A 25,169-nucleotide genomic window follows, 5' to 3' on the forward strand; every position below is an offset into this window, starting at 1 on the left:
TATCGTCACAGATAACAGTACGTTGATTTATATTTCTATTGAAAAATGAATCTTGGTAAAAGAAAGATGATGAAAATTTATGATTGTATATATTTAATTATTTTCATAAAGGGGTTGATTTTTCTTCTTTCTATTTTATTAGGTTTAATAAAATAGAAAAATTTCAAATATGATCGATTTTTAATGTTTACTTTCATTTTTGTTATAAATGATCATAATGAAAGTAAACAAATGTTTTATCTAAGATTGATTCTCATCATTTTTCAATTTCCCTGTGACGAAATGTGTTTCGTGCATGACCGATTACAAATTATCTTGTTTATATATATTGTTATGATCCAAATTGCGTGATGCAAGTGGAAGTAAACCTCATCCTCTTCCCAAGGTTTACTCTTACTCTCATTGAAAATGATTCTGAACTGGTATAATGGTACTGTTATTAGAGCAAAGAAAAACCGATTGGAGAAAGCTAATTCTTAAATAAATAAAATACGACCCGACCGATCATTATGTTTATTTTTTGCTCCAATTACTCTCGCCGTCACTGGAGCATTATTTGCTTCAAGTATCGAAATTTTTTCAATCATTTTCTTTATAATAAAATTCAAATTAAAATTTTTATAAAAATTGGAATTTGTTAGTTTGAATTTTAAATGAAAAAAAGTTAAAAATAAATGTCTTGATATAAACGAAATAAGTGATTTGAAATTGTTTTAATCTGTAACAGCAAATGATCCTTGCAGTAGTAGTTATGGTAACGCATTCCATTGGCATGATTAATCGCTATAATAACAGTCTCTCTCTCTCCTTGTTCTTTTGCTTTAATACAGGTGCGAAGGTCCTTGAAGATTCGCGGTCGTAGAAAGGAGAAGGAAAAGTTGCCAAGCGGGATAACAGCCGACTATAGCGCATCATTTTTTGCCCAATTGGACAGGGATTTGTTGGATAATTCACAAAATTCAGCTGGTACAAGTTGGACACGAATTCCTGATGGTCTTACGCAAAGTGATTCATCAGAGGCATCGCTCACATCATTAACAAATACTGGTGGTAAACTTTTACCGCCATTACCACCCAAGCCACCTAAACGTGGAATATTAAAAGGTCCACGGCTAAGTATCACGAGCGTTAGTATTCTAAGTGAGAGCAACATCGTGCCGAATGGCAATCAGGAGAATAATCATCAGGAAGCTAACCTCTTAGTCAGAAATACACTTCAAAATGAAGTAATTGCATATCAAAATATTCCCAGTCAACATCTTTTAGGATTGAATAATGAAGGATGTAGTGAAGAGGAATCTTCATATCAAAGACGAAGTCCTCATCATCATCATCACCATCATCATCATCATTTACAGCAGGATACTAAACTCCTTCAAGTAGGTGGACATTTTTTTTTTTTTTTTTTCTATTTTCAATAAGTTTGTAATTATTTTTTATTATAATTTTTCATTTAAACGTAGGTTGTGACAAGTGCGAGCCCCTCCGCGGATTCATTGACGGACACGACTAACTCGAGCTTTGCCACTCCACCCTTTAGTTTGTCGCCCGTTGGAGAGTCTCAGGGATTCTCGAGATGGAGGTCGTCGGCCTCATTTGAGGAGCAGGGTATTGTTGAATTGCCATTGCCCGAAATTGTACCACTTGAATTACCAGAACCAAGGGAACTCACCATTCAACGGCAACCACCACCGAGATGTGATTTTGGATTTTCTTTACGTCGTGCTGTGATTGTGGAACGTGGTCCCAATGGTGTCACGCAAATGCGTTCAGTGACTTTCGCGGAACCTGGTGCTTTAGTGCAAAATATCAATGATACCGGTTTATTACCCGGTGATCGACTTATTGAGGTCAATGGAATCAGCGTTGATGACAAACCACGAGAGGAGATCATCGATCTTATAAAGGGTTCCGGTGGCAGTGTCACGGTCAAGGTAAGCTAATTTTTTATTTGCTAAAAATATTATTTTTTTTTTTGCTTCTATATTTTTTTGATTGTTTTTTAAAAATATGTATTAAATTTTTCAAAAGTCATACAGAATTAGTGTAAATTGAATAGTGCAACAAAAGATTTAAACGAATCGTTTTAGTCACGCGAAGGTTCTGAGAAAATTCAATAGGGATTTGAATCGTTGTATGATTTCGTGACATCACTCATTAAGTTTTCTAACAGTCATCGTTCTGTTTACCGTAACCCAGAGAGAGAGAGAGAATAGAGATTTATCTCTCGCTTTTATTTCCGAATCTTGTATATATACTTTTGCAACATTCTCATCTCGTGAGAGAGTAATCGAGATTCTTTCCTCCCTCTTGTTTATTTTTCGGTTAAAGATTCCTATATTGAGAATCGGACTATAAAACATGAAAAGTCATCGACTTCCTTCTTCGATAAGACATTGACTTATCGAGCTCTCTTGCTCTACACTCGCATTAGAGACGGTGCACTCTCTATGCAATTTGCTTTATCTTGTTTGTTATTACCACTGACTGATTCATTATGCAACCTTTATTACTGACTCGCGGTGTACATTCCTCAATAATACATGGACATTAAAAAGTGCTTTAGAATAGAAAATAGACTGAATTTGCATGTTATTTTTATTTAAAAATTTTTTTTTTTTATTAATTTTTACTATCTTGTTAATTTTTTTATTCTCATTTTTATTTTATGTTTTTATTTTTTTTATTATAAAAATATACACTAATTTTATTAAATAATTATAGTGTTTCCATTGCAAATTCTGCTTTTGTAATACGAGTGAAATTAATTCATTTGGATCGTTTATATTTAGAAATTGATCTCTTATGTTTTCGTGTTATTCAAAGAGAAGCTTAACCTGCTTGAATACACGCCAAATAGACATGGGAATTAAGTGACCTATCTCAATCATATTAAAGTTTACTTTGTAGAAGAGGATAATTTTACAAATTTCTCAACTCTTTGTTGATGAAATGAAATCTTTCTTTTTGATATCGTAGGATTGAAATTTGATTATTCGAGATAAGAAAAAAAAGGGAATATTGTTTTATTAAATTAAATTTATTATTATTGTTGACGATCTTTGCTTTCTTGATAAAATTTGTTATTTTCAATTTGCTTTGAAAAATTATTCGTTATTTAGATTCGACTGTCATATTTATATAATTTTGTTTGCTCCACACATGTGTTGAGGTATAAATATCGCGAATACGTATCTAAGATTTGTCGCGACTTACAAAAGTCATATCGTCGCGTCTGCTAGAAAATGTGGTTGGTGAAAGGCGCATTCGAGGTCTTGGAGAGGTCGATATACAAGGAGGAGACCACAGGGAATAGGTCGAAAGTTGTTTCATAGACCTTTAATTTCAAGGAGCCAGGATCATTATTCATTTTATTTTACAACTATTACAGGCAGTTATATAGCTTTCATATTTCGCGAGAGATGTTTTTCCCAAATTCGCTATAAATGTGAATATTTTTTCCTAGTCATTAAATATTTATTCTAATTATTTTTAGATATTTTTTTTTCATTTCGATGTTAATTTAAAAAAATTAGTAATTATTGTAATCGAAAATATTTTTGCGTTTATCGTGAATTGGATAAAAATTGTTGTTTTTTTTATAGTGGCGCCACAGTTATGTCGAATGAGATGCAAAATATTTACGAGAAGTAAAAGTGACAAACTATAAATGAAACGGGAATATTGGTATATTAGAGTGCGTTCCGCAAATTGGCTTCCTGCTAAACTGGCTCAAAGCCAATGGAAAGTCTATCAACCTTTATACACTGAAAATTAACAATTCTCAAAAGATTCGTGCGTGTGAAATATATACGACATTTTGGAGTTCTTAAGACCTCAAAGGTCGTGATTCTCGCTTCGCGAGTGTTGAAAATTCTTGGATCAAGGCCAGGGTAAAATGAACTCAAAGATCTACGTAAATGACCACCGCGCATAATATTGCCCCATAGAAAAAAAAAATTATTCTCGATTTTAGTTCGAAAAAAATTTTTTTTACTTCTTTTGGGATATTATCTATAGGAAATCTTTGATTGATTTTATTTTAGTTTTCTTTCTTTTTTCTAAAAACTTTTAGTTATTTTAATTTTATGGTTTTAAAAATCTATTATCAAGGAAATTAAATTTTCAACGTTTTTTTTAGAATGAAATATTGATTTTTAAAAATGACAAATCGATTGTCTAGGCGGAGTCGAATGTATAATAATAGAATAATATAATAGAACCAGTTTCTTTTAAAGAAGAAGAAGAAGAAGAAGAGAAGTCGAAAAAAAAACAAATATGGCGATTTAAAGTCCACAAACTAATGAGACTAACCTGTTATTTATTATTATGATCTTGACCAGCCGGGAAGCATTACCTAAGGAATTTATGAAGAATTTAAAGGCGAGGCACGTTTAAAGGACGGTAGATAATGTATTTATAGTCGTGTAAATTTCTACATCGTTTTCATTGGGGGGGTTATAGAAGAAATGAAAAAACTGTTGCTCCGCGACGACTTTTTTTATTGTTTTCACTCTTATTTTCAGTTGTTCTATTATCTTAATAATATTAATGCTAGTTATCATGATTATAAGGAAGAGTCTTAAATTGACTATACATTCTATTTCAATATCACAAAATATTTCACAAAAATTTTTAGAATATTTTTAATTATATAAAAAATGTCAATAAAATGATACTTTTTCTCTTAATTTGATCCAGCATCCACCTTTGATAGACATTGCAAATTTATTATCGAATTCTATGGGATCCTTTGTTTTCTCAGTTTTTTCTAAAACAAAATTCTTCAAAATATAAACAAAGAGAATTTTAATTTCCATTAATGCAAAACGATTTCCAATGCATTTTCTTGGTCCAAGACCAAATGGTAAATAAGTATAGGGATTAATTTTGTCTTTATTTTCATCACTAAATCGTTCTGGATCAAATTTTTCTGGTTCTGGAAAATATTTTGGATCATTTTGTAAAGCGTAGATTGGAATAAAAATCTGTGAATTAGGTTCTATTGTATATTTATTGGTGTCTGGTGTAGCTTGAGGTAGAGAAAATGATTTAACACATATTCTGTCTGTTGCAGCGGCTGGTGGATATTTTCTCAGTGTTTCTGAAATTACCATATCCAAATATGTCATTTTATTAACAATATCGTAGGAAATTTCATTGTCAGCTGTTAAATTATCAATTTCATTGCGTAATTTCTCTTGTATTTGTTCATTAACTGCAAGTTCATGAGCAAGAAAACACATAAAAGTCGATGATGTTTCAAAGCCAGCAAAAAAGAATAAAAAAGCTTGGGCAATAATGTCATCAATCGATAAATCAATTCCATTTTCCTTATCTCTTGCTTCCATCAATAAATGAATCATATCTGGTCTGATAATCTTCTTTTCTTCTCTTATTCGTAAAGTGTCTTTAATGACAGTACGAAAAAAATTATCCGTCTTATTGGGTAACACTTTTTGTCTCATTAATTTCATTAATTTTGGGAAAAAAATAAAAAGAAACATTTTGATAATGCGAAAAAAATTGAAACTCGTCGCATCCTTTCCTTTAGTGTAAAATTCATTATTCTTATTTTCCAATGAATTAACACTTATTCCAAAAGCCACACTTGCAATTACATCGTTTGTATATTTAGTAAAAATATCTTTTCCCTCAAAACATTCGGCTTCCTCAGGATGATTATTGAAATATTCGATAAAACTTTTAGCACACATTGACACTAAATCGAACATAAATTTCATTTTTACAGCTGTGAAAGATGGTGATAATGTATTTCTTATTTCTCGCCATCGTTCACCTTTTAGTGATATGAGATTTTTTCCAAAAACTGGATCAGTTTTTTCATCAACAAAACTTTGATGATCGGTGAAATGATCGAAATTTTTCACAAGAACATCTTTTATTATTTCTGGATCGCGAATTGTTATTGTTGGCGTGAAAAAATTTAACGTACCAAAATAACGTGCATTTGAAAAAGCATTATAATTAATTTGATGAATTTCGGGTAGAGATTTACGTTGACCAAATACTTGATAAAAAGTTTTCACTGTTAAAAATAATGATGTTCGTGGAATATTTTTTTTTGACCAAAAATTTAATTGATTATAGAGATAAATTAAAATTCCAATTGCACCGATCACAATTGAAAATGGTAGCAAATATAATAATGAGTTCATTTTGCAAGTCGTTTTGCTTCAATATCTCGTAACATACTGACGATAAGTCATTACTGATTATATTTTATATGTAGGAAAATTGTTGAAATCATATATATTGTATATATACGCATCGTTTTTTCTTCAAGTGACATGAATTTTTTATTATTAGCTGAGTTTTATTTTTTCGAAACAAAAGAATTAGAAATTTTTTTTTTTTTTTTTCTATTAATGACATGTTTAAATAATTTGACTTTCGCCAAAACTTGATTATTGAAAAAGTTATGAATTGATTTGAATTTTTTAAATTAAATTTTTATTTTGTATAATAAAAAAATTATAATTACGTAAAGAGATTATATAAATAGATCATCGTACCTGCAAAATGGTATAAAAGATGCCTTGAACTTTTTTTCAACATTTTTTTTTACTCTTCGCTATACGTAAAGAATCTTGTGCAATGCGGGAAATTTATTGCGCAATTATGTTGATAAACTGTTACTATTCTATATGTGGAAATTTATTTTTAATAAATAATTGAATAGTAGAAAAGAATTATATTTCTTTTTGAAATTAATTACCAAAGATTTTTTAAATTATTTATTTGGCAAAAAGTTTAATTATTTAATATTTTTATCAAAAATAATAAACGTAAAATTTTTTATGTTAGAAAATATTTATTTTTCTTACTTGCTTTTGCATAAATAGAATATTGATGAGAAATGAAATTTAATAAGATGATTGTTAGTACAATGTGCCCAGCGTAATTTGAACCAAATGCATATATAATATATATATATAAGAGGGAAGCAAAGTGTGCGCGATGGAAATAGTGGTGCATTGTCGGAGACTCGTCTTCCGCTTATTACATACATCCCGATAAGAATCTTCACGAGGCGAGAGTTTACAGCTGCATCTGTAGTTAATGAAAATTCCTTTGATTTTTTTTTAGCCTTAGATAATATCGAGTGAAAACCGTATCTAATATAGAATCGTCTATTGAATCTCATAATGAGGAGATTTTTTTTTTCTTCTAATTAATTCCTCCTTTCTTTGTAAATAATTATGTTCGCAAATTAAACAAACAAAATAGATAAATGGAAAAGACGGAATAAATAATTGAAGAATTAAAATTAAATTAGATAAATAAATTAAATCATTAGTTTGTATTCATTTTTGATTTTCTAACACTTGTCAATAATTTACGCTCTTTCTCGAGCAGAAAATTTCTGGTATGGTTAGAGAATTCTGTTCTTTTATTTTATTTTATTTTTTTTTTTTAGGTACAAATTGTTCGAGAATTGTGGAGTTCAAGTTTTCCTTTCGGACATTGGCCTTCCGTTCTGCCAAGCGAACGAACCAATCCGAGCAACTCTTTTCTTCTTTTCTTCATACTCTTGTGTGTATTTTTTTTTTTCTCGTACAACCGGTAAATCGCATCAGTATCTCTCGTCTATTTTTGCCCCCCGGAACACGTGCTCGATTTTTCAAACAAACAACTTTTTCATCTTGTTTAATCTTTTTTTTCCTCTACTCTGGTTCTTTCTTTTTATTTTTTTTTCTCTCTGTCTCCCACTCTCAACGAATGAAATTGACACTTGGATCTTATCGGATCAGTCTAGAAATGTGTGGCATTTTTTTTTTTTTTCATCTCTTATATATAGTTTGTAAGCTTCTTAGTTTCTTTTTTTTCACTTTGGGATGATATTCAGGTGAAGATATATATATATTTTTTATATATAGAAAAAGATCTTTTAATTCCTATTTTCTTTGGTGCTTTTTTATTTATTTATTCAACGCGAATATTATTTTATTTTTGTCATTCTTTTTCTATTTTTTATTTCTCTTCTTTCTTTATTTGTTATAAATGGGATTTTTATATTTTTTTCTTTCTATTTTTCTTATTTGATAACAGTAGTGTAATCTTATTTTTTCATTTATAAGATTGATAATTAAAAAATTGATAAGAATTAATAAAGCAGGAAATCTTGATAGGAAATTCCACATTTAGAAAAATTGACAAATTTGCGTCTGGATTTTATCTGAATTTAAAGTCTTAATCAATTTTGAAGTTTATTCATAGTGAAAAGGTGAAATTTAATTGTATAGATCAAATTTTTGAAATGGAAAAAGACGGAATTTACTTTTTATTTTTAAAAGTTATAAAAATGATTTATTAGTAATTTTATTAAATGAGCAAAGTTAATTAGATACTTAAATTATATATTATATAAGGATACTGGGAATATAAATTTTCAAATTAAGATTTAATGTAAATTATAATTTTTTTTTAAATTCTTTATTTTTCAATGCGCAAATTATCTAATATTCAAGATTGCCAATGATTTAATATTTTTGCAACTTCCTTTAGAAAAACATTTTTTAATAAGGATGTTATGTATTAATTTTCATATTCTCTATATAGAAATTCAATTTTTTTTAAAGATTTTCTTATGCTTCTTTTTGCAAACTTTATTTTGCATTTCTTTTTTCATTCTTTATCAATTTTATCATTTTATCAAACTTTTTTTTTAAGAATCTGGAATTTTAATCTAACAGAGTTTAAAATATATTTTTTATTAACTCTTCTTTGTAATAATTCTATTTACGGCTTTTTTATTTAGTAATTGCTATTATTAAGTAATTTAGTTGTAAATATATTTTACTCATTTTAGATTTTTAATGTGTAATAAAAAAAGCAAATGTAGGTTTCAGTTTAGAACAAAGTCGTGTCACGCTTATTATTCGCTTTGTTCGTTTAAGGAGGTTTACGGAAATAACACAGTAAAATAGTTTTTTTTTTCAGTCATCTTGACTAAGTTAGTAAAATAAATTTTTTAATTCATATTTAAAAATTATAATAATTTAATTAAAATACATTTTTAAATTTTTTTAAATTGTATTTGTATAAAAGTGGACCACGTGAATAGATGCTTAGAAAAAAAAATTTGAATTTTGTAACTGTGCATCAGTGGAAATAAATAGCATATAAGTACGTGCTTGTAATGATCTAGTAGTGCTTTACAGGAAGCAGGATGCTGTCGAATTATATTCATGTTATATATTATATACATCTCGCACTCTTTTGATAAGACATAGATTACTCGTTCAAGCATCCAAGTGTGCACGTGACTTGAATAATATAGTTTCATTGATCTTTATTTAAAAGTCAAGGGATTTTTTTTTCTTATTTTTATTGTCCATAGTAATTCGTTTCAAAAATTATTATCCTTTTCAAATTCTTCATTTTAATGGTACAGACAATTTTTTATTTCTAACATTTTTTTTCTTTAAAAGAAATATCCTTTTCTATTTTTATTTTATGGAGGCATTTTTAATTTTTGAAAAATTTATTTATTGATAATTATTTATAATAATAAAAAAAAATAATAATAAGGAGATGGGTAGAAAGTTGGATCGGGAAGTAATTTGAATTTAGAATCAGTGCTGGCATTAATTTTCCAATTCAATAATTGACATGGATCAAAGTTGAATATTGTTAGTTCCGGTATTAGTAGCTTTTTCTTCTTCTATCCGGAGTCACAAAGGCAAATCGAGTTATTTTCGTTATGACCCATAATTCATTGAATCGACTTGAACCATGTAAGTTGAGTCTAGTGAGTCACCAAGTCAGTCTTCATTCATTAGCAATTCTGAAAAGGTTGTCTGACCTTCGCCAACTTCTTTGCACGATGGGCCAGGAAGGGCGATGACGTGTATTCTCTTTGGAAAAGATTGTTAATTTTCTCCCCTATATTCTTCTTTTTATTCTCTTCTCACTAAAACGTTTTTTTTTCACCCCCTTTAGGTATTATAAATTCTCATAAAAAGAATTTTTTCAAAAAAATTTAAAATTATAAAATTTATTAAAAAATTTAATTATATGTGCAAAATTAGATTTTGTTGCTTAAAATTTTAGAGATGAAAAAAATGTATTTGAGAAAATAATTAATTAATTAATTATCTATTAATAATTAATAGAAAAATAATAATTAATAGAAGAAAATGGAATAATTAATTTCTAATAGCGGTTAAATTCGAATATGATTTCAATATTATGCGAAATTTTTGGCAAATCAGCTAAATAACTGTTCTGAATTCTGAAGAGGTCGTTCACTTTTTAGACGTGTTTTTATGTGTCAAAGAAGTTAAAATGTTAAATATTTTTGGAAAATACAGAAAAAAATTGTGTATTTCATAGTAAATTTTTATAATTATATTTTTTTGATATCAATATATTTTAATGTGAGATAGTAATTGGCAATAATTAGATTAATTAAGTTACATATATTCCGAGTGTTTAAATCATCGGGGCAATAACTTTAGTACAATTATTATAATACAATTTAAAGTCGTGGGTGTAAATTAACTTCTATTAATTTTCACTTTTATATTTAAAGTGAGTCATTAATTATTCTATATAATTAATTATTATTTAATTAATAATTATTAAATTAACTAAAAAATAGATCTCAAAATTTTTTTTATTTTTACAATCAAATAATAGTAAAATCTATTTAATATAGCGATATTAATGACTTTTTTTTTAATTACAGGTGCAACCAGTCGCTGAATTATCGGAATTATCGAGACGGGGTGGCAGTGATGGACGACAAGTGAAACTTGCACCTGCAAATATCCGCAGTGGTACTCTTCGTCGATCGGGTAGTTTACGCTTTCATCAAAATACGGTGAGTCACTTTTCTTATATTATTTGACGTTCACTGATTTTTAGTTTTACCTAATTTATAATCCACGTGTTGGTCACGAATATATATACATGAGACCGGATGTGCATGTTTCGTTTAACACGCACGTAACCGTGCACGTGCTTCGCAAGTTTTGAATTCATTTATTAATTAAAATGATGAAAATTTAGAAGAATCTAATTAAGAAGTTTTACCAATTTTTTTAAATTTTTTTTTATTGTCTGTTGAAAACGTTTCTTTTTTCTTTTACGATAAGATGTATGTTTAATGACTTGTTATAGTCATTTAGGTGAAACTTATTATGTTATATTGTGATAGAGTTAATTAACTTAAATGGTTTTAGTTTTTTTTTTTTTTTTCTTATTTTTAGAAAATAGAGAAGGGAAAAAATCGATTTCTTTTTTAATCGGCCTTGTTAACATGGGCATAACTAATTAATTACCCATTGATAATGTCCAAATCGCTTAACAGCTAGATCAATTAGTTTTTTTTTTTTTTTTTTCCTCTCGCCCATTACTTTTGCGCTCTAATGAATAGTTTATGGCCCTGAAATTTTCCAGTTCTTTTGGTTAAGATTTCTTTTCTTCACGCATATACAATATTGTTGATTTTCGGCGTTAGTTATTATCTTTTTTGTCTCGCAATTAAAAACAAATATTTTAGAAAAAATAATTTAATTAATACTAGCTTGTGTTAATTAAATTAATGAATTTAAATTAGTTTTCATCAAATGGAATCTGTTAGTATAATGATAGTTTTATTTTAATTAGTGTAAACTTTTTTAAAATTTAAATTAGTAAATTAAAAATATATTTTATTAATTTATTAGGAGGGGATTTTTTTTTCATTTGAAAATCGTTTGTTTCTTCAGATTTAGTTTTAGTTATAATTAGCAAAAAAACATATTTGATAAATGATTTCAAAAGCATTTTGTACTATTTTTGCTCCGATTAAAAAAGAAAATGCAAGAGACTGCGATTGCATAATCGGTCGTCGTTTCTCGCACGTTTTTTTTTTCTCTCTTTTACTTATATTGTATACCTTCTACTCGTTTTGCTAACACGCCGCGGTGTCTGTTTCGCTCGTGGGATCGCCTTTGGTGGCAAAAGTAAATCAGCTGTAGCGTGAGAGAGCAAGGAACTCAAGTCGAATATAAAAAAAAAAAAAAAAAAATTATATATATAGAAAACAGTCGAGCTTAGAAGAAAAGAAATAGACCATGGTCCCACTTTACATTTTAAATGTCCTTATATCATTTCATTCATAGCTTCTCGTTTTATGTTCTACTAGTTTGGAATTTAAATAGCATTCAGGGCATTTCAATATTTGTTATTTATTTGATTTTTTCCTGCCGCTGTTTGAAGTTGTATTTTATTATTGTTAATATTAGTATTTTTATTATTAATAAATTATTAATTAATAATAATAATTACATTGAAAAAAAAATTTATTTAGTTCAAATACTCGATTACTTGACTATTAACAAGTAAATATTTATTTGTATTAAATAATTATTATTTGAGTTAATTAAATGATATTTGTTTCAAATACAAAAATTATTGGTTCAAATACAATTTATTTAATTCAAATAAAAATTATTTGGTTCAAATAAATATTTATTTGATAATACTCAAGTAATCGAGTATTTGAATCAAATAAATTTTTTTTTCAGTGTATATTTATTAATATTTTGGTAGTATTTTTTTATTTTAATTTTTTTTTTTATTATTATTGTTGTTTTTTTGAATTTTTCGAATTTCTTAATGAGGGAATAATGAAATATTATTTTTAGTTCAGTGAATTTACTTTAAAAGTTGAATTATATTTGGTTTTGTTATTATATATATATTAAAAAAAGGAGGGTTGCCTTGTCTTTCTTGATTTTCCACCCACATTCCCTGTGGCGGCATACAGCATAGTAATCGTATAACGGTATAAGGGACTATGGTATCGTAATGCCTCATCTCCACGATCTTCACCAACTCAAGAACTCTAACCTCGTAATCGTTATCCAGGAAGGTATATGTATATATGAATATAACCACATCGACGACCAAGACTGGAAGTCCGAGTCTCTTGTGGCATGCTAACGAATCTAAATTATCAATCGACCCCTTTCGCGCATTGTTCCATGAAGTTGATGAACCTTCACGTCACAAACTCATTTCCTCCTGATGAATACTGATATTTGTTTCCAAGAAGACGTTTCAAATCTTATATATCGTATTTTTAAGAAATTCACATTTTTTTTAATTAATTAATTATTTTAATTAATTTTTTCTATGACACATTCCGATTAAATTTTTTTTTTAATTAAAATAATAACATTAATAATTTTAATAATTATAATAACAATAATAATAAAAATAATTTGAAAAAATAATAATAGTAATAATAATAATTCAATTATATATTAATAGTAATAATAAAAATATTCAATTTTCATTAAAATTTGAATAATTTAAAAAAAGAAATGAGTTTAATGTGACAAGTTTTTTTAGATTTGTTATCATTTTAATAATTGTTGAGATATTTATCCATATCATAATTCTCGTACTGGAATATTAATAATAAAAAAAAAAAAAAAAAAAAAAACTTGGACTCTTACAATAAGGGGAAATAAATTCTCAGTAGGTGCTTTTAAGGACTCCCTTGAATGCTTATTGTTACTAATTGCTAGTTTTTCCGGTGTTAATTTTTTTTGCTTCTTGTTTTTTGCATACCGTTACAACTATTGGCGTGCGACTTGATAAAACTGTGCGCGTTTGTCGACAAACTAGAATCTTATCGAGAGAGGAAATGTAACTTTTAAGAGACACACACGTCATTTTCTTTCTTTTCTTCATTCTCTCTCTCTCTCTCCCTCTTTGTGTAATGTAGGTCGCAATCCTTTTTTCGATTTGGGTTAGCATTTCCTTCTAGATCCTCTAAAAGATTAGACATACTGTATTTAATCCTTCATTTGCTCACAAACAGAGAGCACTTTACCAAATTGGTTTTCTTTTTATTCAGAGGATAAAGTATATAAAAAAAAATTTCAGGAAATAAATTTTCATTTTTTTTAGAATTTACATTTGAAAAATTGAAAATTTCTTTTTTAACTTATTATTTAAAATTATGCACCCTGAAAAAAGTAATCTCATATTTAGAGGAAAAATCCTCTTCTAATATCCTCTCAATTTTTCCTCTTAAAACAAAAGTATTCCACTTGAATGTAGAATATTTTTATTCTTTGGTGACTAATAATAAAAGAAAACAATTTTTTTGAGGTTCTGATGTCAAAAACATTGAATTAAAGTTAAATAAATAAACAAATCTATTAATTAATGTAAGTAATTAACTATAAATCATTAATTATATTTAATATTTAATTAATGATATTTAATTTAGAGGAAAATATGCATCAAATTAAGAGGAATTCGCTAGAATCAAGATTACTTTTTTTAGGGTGTGTATCTTCCTTTTTTTAAACTGGCAGATGCATAATATTTGAAAAAAATAATTTTATTGGTAATTTTTTTCAATATAGTTTTTTTTAATGCGACAATAATGCTTAACATAAAAATAAAAATTGACAAAAATTATTATTAAAATTACAAAATTAAAATAATTAATTAAAATAATTACAAATTAAAATAAAATGATTATTAATTATTAAAATAATGAAAAAAAACCAATATAAGAATAATTTTTGCTATATATAAATAATATTTATTATAAAAGTATAGTGAATTAATTATATTTTTATATAATTATTATTTTAACAATTAATTTTATTTTGGTAATTTTTTTCAATATATATATTTTTTTAATAAAAAAAGAAACTCCTTTTTTGTGAAGAATTTTTTGAGTAATAATTTTTATTGTATACAACTTTTTATATTTGTTTTATTAATAACAGTAGGAATTTATTCATTTGATGAATTTCGATTATATATATTATTCGTGACATAATATACCCTTTTGGTTTTGTATGTAGAAAATACGTGATGCTTATAATAAATATCAGCATAGTATAATGCCATTCAACAAAAGGTCTGACGGGAAAGAAGCGTCGAAAGTGAATGGCTTCCTCGTCAAGCTGACTATAAACGTTAATGTCCAGGAAATAAATTACATAACATAAAAGTAATATAAAATTAAATTATATACACCCCTTTTTCTCGAAATAGGCACCGCGACTTAATTTCTCGTTTTGTATATAGAGAAAGAATAATCGAAAATGTTTTTTTAGTTTGTTCTCGTCTTTAGATTTTTTGTTTTTTTTTTCGTGTTCGTTTGGAAGTGTTAAAAAAATAATTTCACAGCATCCAATGATCTAAATTTGCTGAGATTGTATTTTTTCTATAGAAATGTTTTTCTTTTTATTTTCTGTTTCTTTCATTTTTATTTTCTATTTTACTTTCCTAGTAGTAATAATTGCAATAGTCAGTGATTAGTAATATAATTAAGGAGATAATTTATTGTTATATAAAATTATCGGTGAAGTCATTTTGAAAATTTGTTACAATAAAGAGGTGTTAATTTGTATCCCATCTGTTGAAATGCGCAGTTCATGCAATTAACGATGGATGAGATCGTTATAGTATGAAACGAGTGCTCGGTTTTAACTAGTTCTCGACTTGGAGGACTTTATCAACTATAATGGCCTGTCAGACGTTTCTAAATAGACAAGAGAACTTCTACTGTATATATATATATATATATATATATCAGCTTCTCAATTTTCCAATATCCACTTCTATTTCATAATAACAATTTTCCGTATAGTCACATCTTCAAAGGAAATGTAATTTTTTTCGTTTTATGTATTTTTAATCAGGAAAATAAATTTCCCCTTTTTTTTTTTGTTTGTAACAAAATTTTATTGGGGAAAATTAAAATTTTGAAATTTCTTCTTTTTAAATCAAGGAAAGTTTTTTTCTTCTCCTTGGTATAAAGTTATAATTGCCTTGCGATAGTGACGATTTCTTTCTCAGGAATGTGAAAAGTGCAAATGCCAGCATTTCGCAGCTCTATATATCTTTAAAGGTTTCAAATGTTGGCTTGATTAGTTTCTTAAATCCTACTTTAATGGGATTTAGACTCTAGAAAATCATTGAACTGCATAAAAATCGTTCTATAAATTTATTTACTTTTACAAAAAAAAAAAGAATGTTTTATTTTTCGGTAATAAAAAAAATTCTATATATTTTTATTATATTATTTTCAAAATAGTTAAAAAAAAATTTATTTATTCAATTTATTTTTTTTCTGTTTTTATATTTATTGTATATACAAAGAAGGAGTATTTCTATGTGTATATATATATATATATGAAGACACGCCCTGGGGCAATGGAGCAATTTCATGCGGGTGGTAAATAAATTTAATGGTCTTCGGGGTGGTTGGAAGAATTGCGTGCTTACGTGGCGTAAATCGCTTCCATCATATAGGGTACAAACACCCCCCTTACATGTCATTATGGTTGGGTCTTTTCAATGTCATGACCGCCATTAACCCCCTCCCTGAACAATCAAATTTCTTACTTATATTCCAATGTTTTAGTACAAAACATTCATTCCAATATCAATTACACACTTTTGTATTGCAATCAAAATTAATTGTGTCGTTTATAACATTATTTTTTCCCATTCAGGGAATAGTCACGTTTTTATAAAACTTATAGGATAGAATTAAATAAAAATTATAGTAAAAATAATAAATTAAAAAATATTAAATTAAAAAATTTATTATATATACAATGTAACGAAGATTATAAATAAAATAGGAAAATGTATAACGGATTAGAAAATATACATGGAATCAGGAATGTTTAATATATATTCTTTTAATCGATATTTATGCTTTCATATTTACATATGCAGGTAAATAGTTTAGTTAACGTTATTATACTGTAATAAGACACTTAGAATATGTAATTATAATACATATATATATATGAAGCAAGAGATCGGTATCGAACTGAAACCGCTACTAGATAGATTATCCGGAACAAGTGATACTTTCCTGTCACCGTAAAGTATTCATATTTAAATCATCTACTATACTAAAGACGTTATTTTTTTCGAAAATAAATAATTCACTTCTTTTTTCGTTTTTCTAAAAAAAAAACCGTTTTGAATCAATTTTGTATACAAATTTTAACTGTATATATGCTTTCAAATTGAATATGTATATGTTAATTTTTAATATAAATAAAAATAATAATAATAATAATAATAACAAAAATATAAAAAATAATAATATTAATAATAATGAAATAATTCTTTTATTAAGTCTTTATGACAAAATTAACGAGCTTAACTCAATAACTAACGCTAGATTATGAAATATAATCGTATTATTATTATTATGGAAAACAATTAATTTTTATTTACCACTTTCTATGAAATAAAAATGTATGGTAAAATTTTTGAGAGCATCAACGCAGAACAAACTGCCAAGTAGAGACGATTTCAAATGCATTTCTATAACAAGTTTTTAAATAATTAATATTTAGATTTATTCCATCATTAAAATACAATTTCCGGATAATTGTTTCTTTCTTCCTTTTGTAATTTTGGATATTTTCTTTTTAACTATCCCTTATAATCTTCTTTAGAATTATTTTCTCTTTTTCTAAATTTTTTTATACATAATATTTCATTGGTTCTGAATTTGGTTTGAGATCGATTTTTGTTTTTAATATATATATATATATATTTTTGAAATTGCAATTTCTGTTGACAACTTCCAGTGATAAATTTTATTTTAACAAGATCTTATCGATATGTTACACTCTCATGTTACGAAATACAATATAAATTTATTGTTCGTAGCTACGGTTGGAAACTGTCCCAGTTTTTCCATTAGGTAGCCTAACACGCGATCAATAGGATTTACAAACCCGTAATTGACCTCCTTTATATATTTGTAGACTCGTAAATATTCTGCAATATTTGTATATGTAATTTAAAAAGATGTAATTTCTTTTTTTAAGAGTTTCTTAAAAAAAAAATCTTTTAAAGTATGTTGTATTTTGTTTTGATCTTCTGAGAAATTCATTATTCTCTTAAAATACCCGCCACTCGTATGATAAAACAGATTTGCCGCTAAACTTCTTTACCAACAGAATTAGGAATTATACTACTTATCACAGAAAATTCATTTATCGACAGAGTAAAATTATTTTCACCTGTTGGTAAAGATGATTTCTCCACAAGGTTCATGGAATATTCACTATAGGCGCTAGGTGTTTATTATTATTTTTCAAATAGAGGATGAATGGAAATTTTATAAATAATTTTTAAAAATCATAAAAAAGCTTAACAATGGAAATTTATTGAGTTAACAATTATTTTTCAAAATTCTTAATTTTCGATGAAAATATTTTATATTTCTCATCATCGTTTCGTAATTGTTTCCTTATTTTAGATAATTTTTTTTAAAGTAACATGATTACCAAAAAAAAAAAAAATGTGGCAAAAGTTTGTGGGTGTTTTTCCTGTCGGTGAAAATTTTTTTTAACCTTATAGCCCACCTAATTTTAAATAATGAATTTCGTAAAAGCAATGTGTAATTGCACAAGTTAGTTCTTTTTACTTATGTTAATCAGATTATTATCTATATTAATTTCCGACGACTTAAACGAATAAGATTTCATTTCTTTCGTCAAGGACGTTTTTATTGCTATATACCTAAGTCTAAATTTCAATGTACGTATTAATTAAATTAACATTATCTTGTTAGTGACCTTAATAAGTATATCTTGTCGTGAAAGCTACATATATTTAATTGACAACTTCATTAATTAAAACTACTATAAATTATATGAAATAAGTTATATTATTTCAAGACTATTAATTACAATTTTCGTTGATAATTGTCATAAATTAGAAATCCCATTTATTTGATTCAAATAATAGGTTACTTGACTTTTATTAAATAAATATTTATTTGTATTAAATAATTATTATTTGAGTCAATTTATTTGTTGCAAATAAAGAAATTATTTCTCCAAATATTTAATTCAAATGAAAATTATTTGGTCCAAAATTAAATATTTATTTTCTAAAAGTCAAGTAAATTAATTAATTGCCTTAATAATTATTTTAATACAAGTAAATATTTATTTGATAATAAACTGGGAAAAAAATTATTTGGTTCAAGTAAATATTTATTTGATAATAGTCAAGTAACGATTATTTGAAATTAAATAAATTTTTTTCATTGATTGAAATTTTTATAAAAATTTATTTATAAATTTTGTGAGTGTATATTTGAAAAAAAATTAGATTTATAATGAAATAGAACAACGTTTGACTTGAGAAATGGCGTGATAAAATGATGAAAGTCGATTTAAAATAAAATGAGGAGGCTGCGATAATGAGATAAAAGAGAGTAGATCAATGCAGAATTAAAATTGCATTGCTCTGCAAGGTATGAATCAGATATATATTGCACTGATGCGCCCACTGAGACGAAAGAGAAATGACGTCAGGCTATTGACTCTCTATAAATATTGAATTTCCAAAAAAAGTCTTTACTACCCACGTGTTCATATAGTGTTAGCGTCTGTCTATAATACATATATTTTTTTTTTACTTTTCTTCACACCATATAGTTGATATCAGTAACGTGCTAATAGATGAATCATTTAATTATCTAAGATTATCATTTAATTATCTAAGATCATTATTTAATTATCGAAGATTATTATTTATTTATCTAAAATTATTATTTAATTTTTTAAGATTATTATTTAATTATGTTATTAGTACCTAACAACTTTTTATTTTCCCATTTATTTTTTTCAATTTTTAAACTTTTTTGACGAAATAATAAATTTTTTTCAATTACTTTTTTATTAGAAAACAAAAATATTTATTATTTAAGTCAATTAAATGGTATTTGTTTCAAATACAGAAATTATTAGTTCCACTACAGTTTATTTTAATTTAAATAAAAATTATTTGATTCAAGTAAATAATTTTGATATTCCGAATTAATTGCGAAGAAATATTCAAAAGTTGAAAAAAATGATTGTTTTTGGAAATTTGAATCCCTTTTATTTATTATTAATTATACGGAACTGATCAATAAATGCCTACATGGTTTTACTGCTACCATATTGCACACATATTAGATTTGCGCTTGATTACACGCTGATATTATTTCCAACACGTTTTCTAACACCGCTACTCAACACTGTTTTACCAAAGACCGGTTGATGGTTGAATAAATTTCCTGACAAATTGATTAAAACAGAAGTCCAATAACTTATCTCATATGGAAAACTAGATTATTATAAAATGACAAGTTTACGTTACATATAGCGACATTTGTTTATATTTTTTTTTTAAATTAAAGTCAATTTAAAAACAAAATATTTACAAAAAAAAATGTTCATTTTCTTCTTATTATCATATTCTTATATCTTTATTATAATCATTTTTTTTATATTTTTAATCAACAAGGGAAATTTATTTAAGTCATTCATTGAATAATAAATATTATACAATTTATTTGAAGTAAATAAAAATATATTTGTCTCAGAGCCTAATAATTTTTTATTTTTTTTAATGAAAAAATTTATTTAATATCAATAAAATTTTAATTACTCTCTAAATCTGAATTAGTAAATTTTTTTAACTAATTTGAATTGGTGAATCACTTTTTGCCATTATAAATTAGTCAAATTTAATTATAATTATTAGTAAAAAAAATCGAAATAATAAAATTATTATATAATAATAAAATGCTTGGTCTGTCCTTCTATCCTAACTTGAAGTTGGCCTTTTCTGATTTCACGTGTTTTTTTGAATAGTAATCTTAGGACGTGTCAAATTTTTACAATTCTTTTTCTCATTTTTGCCAAAGTTGTATAATTGTGTTTCCAAATTTCGGAATAAGTTTCTTTAAAATTCCAAATTCGAAAATTCAATTCACGAAGCTGAAGTACACAACGTTTACCAACGAAATTTTTTTTAAAGTTGTATATTGATTCAAAAATTGTATATAAATACAAAAAATTTATGATGAGAAAAAAGATGCGCCAGGAAATTTCGTACAAGATAGTAATTTGAAAAAAATTTATTTTTAAAAATTAATTTTTAAGGTACCAGGGGGGCCAACGATCACCTATTAAATATTAATTATAAAAACACAGGCCTCGAATCAACTTAAAGACACAAAAAGTCGTTTTAGTCGATTTATATTCCAAAAACAAGTGAATTTGTTTTTTATTTTAACAAAAATATTTTACAGATTTTTAAATAAAAATTTTTTTTTTTTAATAATAATCCTTTTCGAAGGGTTAAAGTTGAAATTTTTAGAAATAATTAAATTTCAAAAGATATTGTTAATTTTCAAACAATTATTAAATTTTACAGAACTAAAAATAATTTATCAAACAATTTTTGGAAAACATTTTTTAAATTTAATTGAATTTTTAAAGATTTAAAATTGAGATTTTTGAAATTAATTGAAACTTTAAGTGATTTTTAATTAAAATTTTAGATGATTTCACTAAAAATTTATTAGAAAATGCGGACAAAATACAATAATTTGAAAATCATTTTTCATTGAAAAATGGTTTCAGACAGTTGAATTTTCAAAGAATATTATTAAAATAGTCAAAAATAATTGAATTTTCTTAGAGTTATAATTGAAATTATTAAATTTCAAAAAAAAAATTTTTCGATGGAAAATTTTAGAAATAATTAAATTTTAGATGCTTTTAAATTCAAATTATTGAAAATTCAATTAATTTTGAATTCAATTTTTTGAGAATAATTAAATTTTATTTGATTTTAAATTGAAAATTTTTGGAAATTAATTGAATTTTAATTAAAATTTTGAAAATAATTGAATATTAGTTGATTTTAAAACCACAATTTTAAGAAAATAATTGAATTTTAGTTTATTTTGAATTGAATACTTGGAAAATAATTGAATTTTAGTTTATTTTGAATTAAATACTTGGAAAACAATTGAATTTTAGTTGATTTTGAATTGAAATTTATGAAACTAATTAAATTAAAATTGAAAATTTTTAAAACAATTGAATTTTAGTTGATTTAGGATTGAAAATTTTGAAAATAATTAAATTTCACTTGAAATTTGGAAAATAATTGAATTGTAGTTTATTGTGAATTGAAATTTTTGAAAATAATTGAATTTTAGTTAATTTTGAATTGAAAATTTTGAAAATAATTGAATTTTAGTTTATTTTGAATTGAAAATTTTGAAAATAATTGATTTTCAATTGACATTTTGGAAAATAATTGAATTTTTGTTAATTTTGGATTGAAATTTTTGAAAATAATTGAATTTTAGTTTATTTTGAATTGAATTTTTTAAAAAATAATTCAATTTTATTGTGATATTTTTTTTTACTTATAAACAATTGTTAAATTTCATAAAAATTTTAATTGAAAAATAATAATTTTGATATAATTGAATTTGTGATGTATTTCATTAAAATTATTAAAAATAATTAATTTAGTGAAGAATCATTTTAGTTCAAAATTTGTTAAATAATTGAATTGAAGAATATCTGAAAAAAATGTATTTTATTTACATTTTTTTTCAAATGTAAAAAAAATGTCGCATTTTATTAAAATAAGTCGATAAAAGTCGTATTTTTGAAAAAAGTCGGAAAAAGTGTTATAATTCGAGGCCAGTAAACATATAATTTTCATTATTATCATTTAATATGTATAATAATATTTTAATAAATTAAATTATTATTGATAATATTAATCTTTAATTTCTTTATAACAAACAAGTAAATACTCAATTTGGCGCGCGTTTAATTTTGCTAGTTTAACTATAATTCAAAAGCAAAAAGTAAATGACTAATTTAAATTTAGAGAGTAGCGTAAATAAAATTTATTTGAAACAAATAAATATTTATTTACCTCTGAGACAGAAATAGTCTTTCTCTGGGTGTAGAATAACATTTTGAAAATCGATTCGCGTGTCTAAAATCCAGGATGAGAAATAAGGAATTTCCGGGATTTGGAAAAATTGATGATTATGTTACAAGTAAAGGGAAATTATTATGCAAAAACGATCATCTTTATTATTATTATTGAGTATATTATTATTATCGATGTACATTTCTAAATTTGCATTTATAATTGGTGTATATAACTTGAAATCATAATATTCTCCCTATATATCAATGAGACAAAAGTCTTTGAAAACGAGCCATTCTCATATATAACGAGAAAGAGGTTACGTATGACCTTTTATATATTCCGTGTTATTTCACGTGCAGACTTTTACAACGCTTTCGATTATTATGCCGAACAGATGTATATTTAAATGCGCGATATACTCTTTCATAACCCCTCTCATGATATGAGTTATTTGCCTTTTTCTTTTAAATCTTTCGAATCTTCAATTTCAATCTTTCTCTCTCTATCACTCGTTATTATACGTCGTACAGAAAAATTCATTTTTTTTATATAGCGCAGATCAGTTACTTATAGCTTTATTTGCCAATTCTCACCTCTGGAGATTTAAATGCTTGGTAATAAAGGCTTGGCATCCACGAAAAGATATTCTTATATATATGTATATATATATGACAAGACAATTTGAATATTGATCATGTTTTTCTGGCAGATTATTGTGAAAGGATGAGGGATCGGTATGTCAAGAGACTTGGAATAATATTTGTTTTGTAATTCAATATGAGGAGGATTCTGTTTATTAATTTTTTTTGCTGAAACGCGAAGTTTAAGGGATTTAAAAAATTTGATTTTCAATTTATTAGAAGTAGAAATTTTTTTTTATTCAAAGTAGAATTAAATAGAAATACAGATTTCTATAACTATTCGAAACAAATATTTATTTGGAGCAAATATTTATTTGAGACAAATATTTATTTGGAGCAAATATTTATTGGAAACATATTTATTTGCTGCAAATATTTATTGGAAACATATTTATTTGCTGCAAATATTTATTGGAGACAAATATTTATTTGCTGCAAATATTTATTGGAGACAAATATTTATTTGGAGCAAATATTTATTGGAAGCAAATATTTATTTGAAGCATGTGGAATAAATAAACGGCGATAAATAATAGAAATTTTGTCGATTGTAAAAAATAAGGAAAAGTTTATGGCTGCTACAACACTTATCTTTGACATATATAGAGCGAATGAAACCTTTCGCCTTCCATTCAGAGAGAGAATCGTGAGGAATGGACCTTTGTTGACGATATTGTATACACATTTTACTTATTGCCAGTAGGTTCATTAGAGCCAATGAAACTTGTAAAAGCCATGACCTGTGTGATCCACACGATGCAAAAGTAAAATAACATTACATTAGTCACAGATCTTATTAACTTCTAGTTGTTGCCTTATACAAGGTCGGCAAATCGTATATATACATATATGTCTATATAGAAGAAATCAATTTCACACACAGTTTATATTTCGTTTTGAGAAATTATATTATTATATTTCATGCGCTCTTTCTTCAATTAAAGTTTGTGTTTCTTTAGTTTGAAAAATGTGTCTTAAGAAATAATTATAAATTCTTTATAAAAATTTTATTTTTTACAATATGTAAAAAAAAATAATCTTATTTTTTGTAATTCTATGAAACAAAAATTTATTTTTTATATTTTATAAAACAAAATAAAGATAAATTTTAAATATTAGTTTAAAAAATTAAACATTTGTTTTAAAAGAAATTATTATTCTCAATGACGTAGGAATGCGATTTCTATGAGAGAGAGAGAGAGAGAGAGAGAGAGAGAGAGAGAGAGAGAGAGAGAGAGAGAGAGAGAGAAACATAAATGTCACGTTTGAAGATTACCATGTGTTCGCGGAAGACATGAAACTTCACCAATTTCCGGATTCTCTTGTACTCATGTTAAATTATTTAATATTTAATTTTCAAACGCGAGGAAATTTTTTTTTTCCAAAATAATAATCAGAATATTAAAAATATATAATATAAAAAAAAGTAGGTCACATTCGATAATTTCTAAACTCAAAAATACTTATAATGAAAAAATTCTGAATTGAGAAACTTTTATAAAGATGTTGCAGTTCCGATTATATAATTTATTTTTCAAAGTTTTGTAGGAAAAAAATTTATGGTTATATATTTTTGCATAATAAAAAATTTCGAATCAATTCAAAGAAATTTTTAATTTTTGAATTGTATAGAATTCAAAATAGAATAAAAATCTACATTCCTTTAAAATTGACAAAATTTTCTATTTTAGATGGAATGTTTTTTTTTATGGTTTTTTTTTATGTCTCAAATATTATGTATTTGAATCATGAGAA

At 25.5% G+C, this 25,169-nt stretch overlaps 2 protein-coding genes across 2 annotated transcripts in view; one reads left to right on the forward strand and one right to left on the reverse strand.

Moving 5' to 3' along the window:
• Window positions 1-25,169, forward strand: part of LOC127284696 (unconventional myosin-XVIIIa) — a 98,641-nt gene that overhangs the window by 1,707 nt on the left and 71,765 nt on the right. The window contains exons 2-4 of the mRNA XM_051310301.1: window positions 831-1,379; window positions 1,464-1,934; window positions 10,715-10,849. Of these exons, the coding sequence (XP_051166258.1) occupies window positions 831-1,379; window positions 1,464-1,934; window positions 10,715-10,849 (1,155 nt within the window). The remainder of the gene's footprint in view (window positions 1-830; window positions 1,380-1,463; window positions 1,935-10,714; window positions 10,850-25,169) is intronic.
• LOC127284697 (cytochrome P450 9e2-like) lies at window positions 4,486-6,205 on the reverse strand. Its single transcript, XM_051310305.1, has one exon. It carries the CDS (start codon window positions 6,177-6,179, stop codon window positions 4,665-4,667), a length of 1,515 nt encoding a protein of 504 aa, XP_051166262.1. The 5' UTR covers window positions 6,180-6,205; the 3' UTR covers window positions 4,486-4,664.

This window comes from Leptopilina boulardi, unplaced genomic scaffold (genome assembly GCF_019393585.1).
Source record: "Leptopilina boulardi isolate dan_hultmark-lab unplaced genomic scaffold, ZJU_Lbou_2.1 LbouV2_325, whole genome shotgun sequence".
Classification (NCBI taxonomy): Eukaryota; Metazoa; Arthropoda; class Insecta; order Hymenoptera; family Figitidae; genus Leptopilina; species Leptopilina boulardi.

What these genes read in the sequence shown, in the direction of transcription:
- LOC127284697 (XM_051310305.1), bottom strand. Translation starts at nt 6,179, where the DNA reads ATGAACTCATTATTATATTTGCTACCATTTTCAATTGTGATCGGTGCA.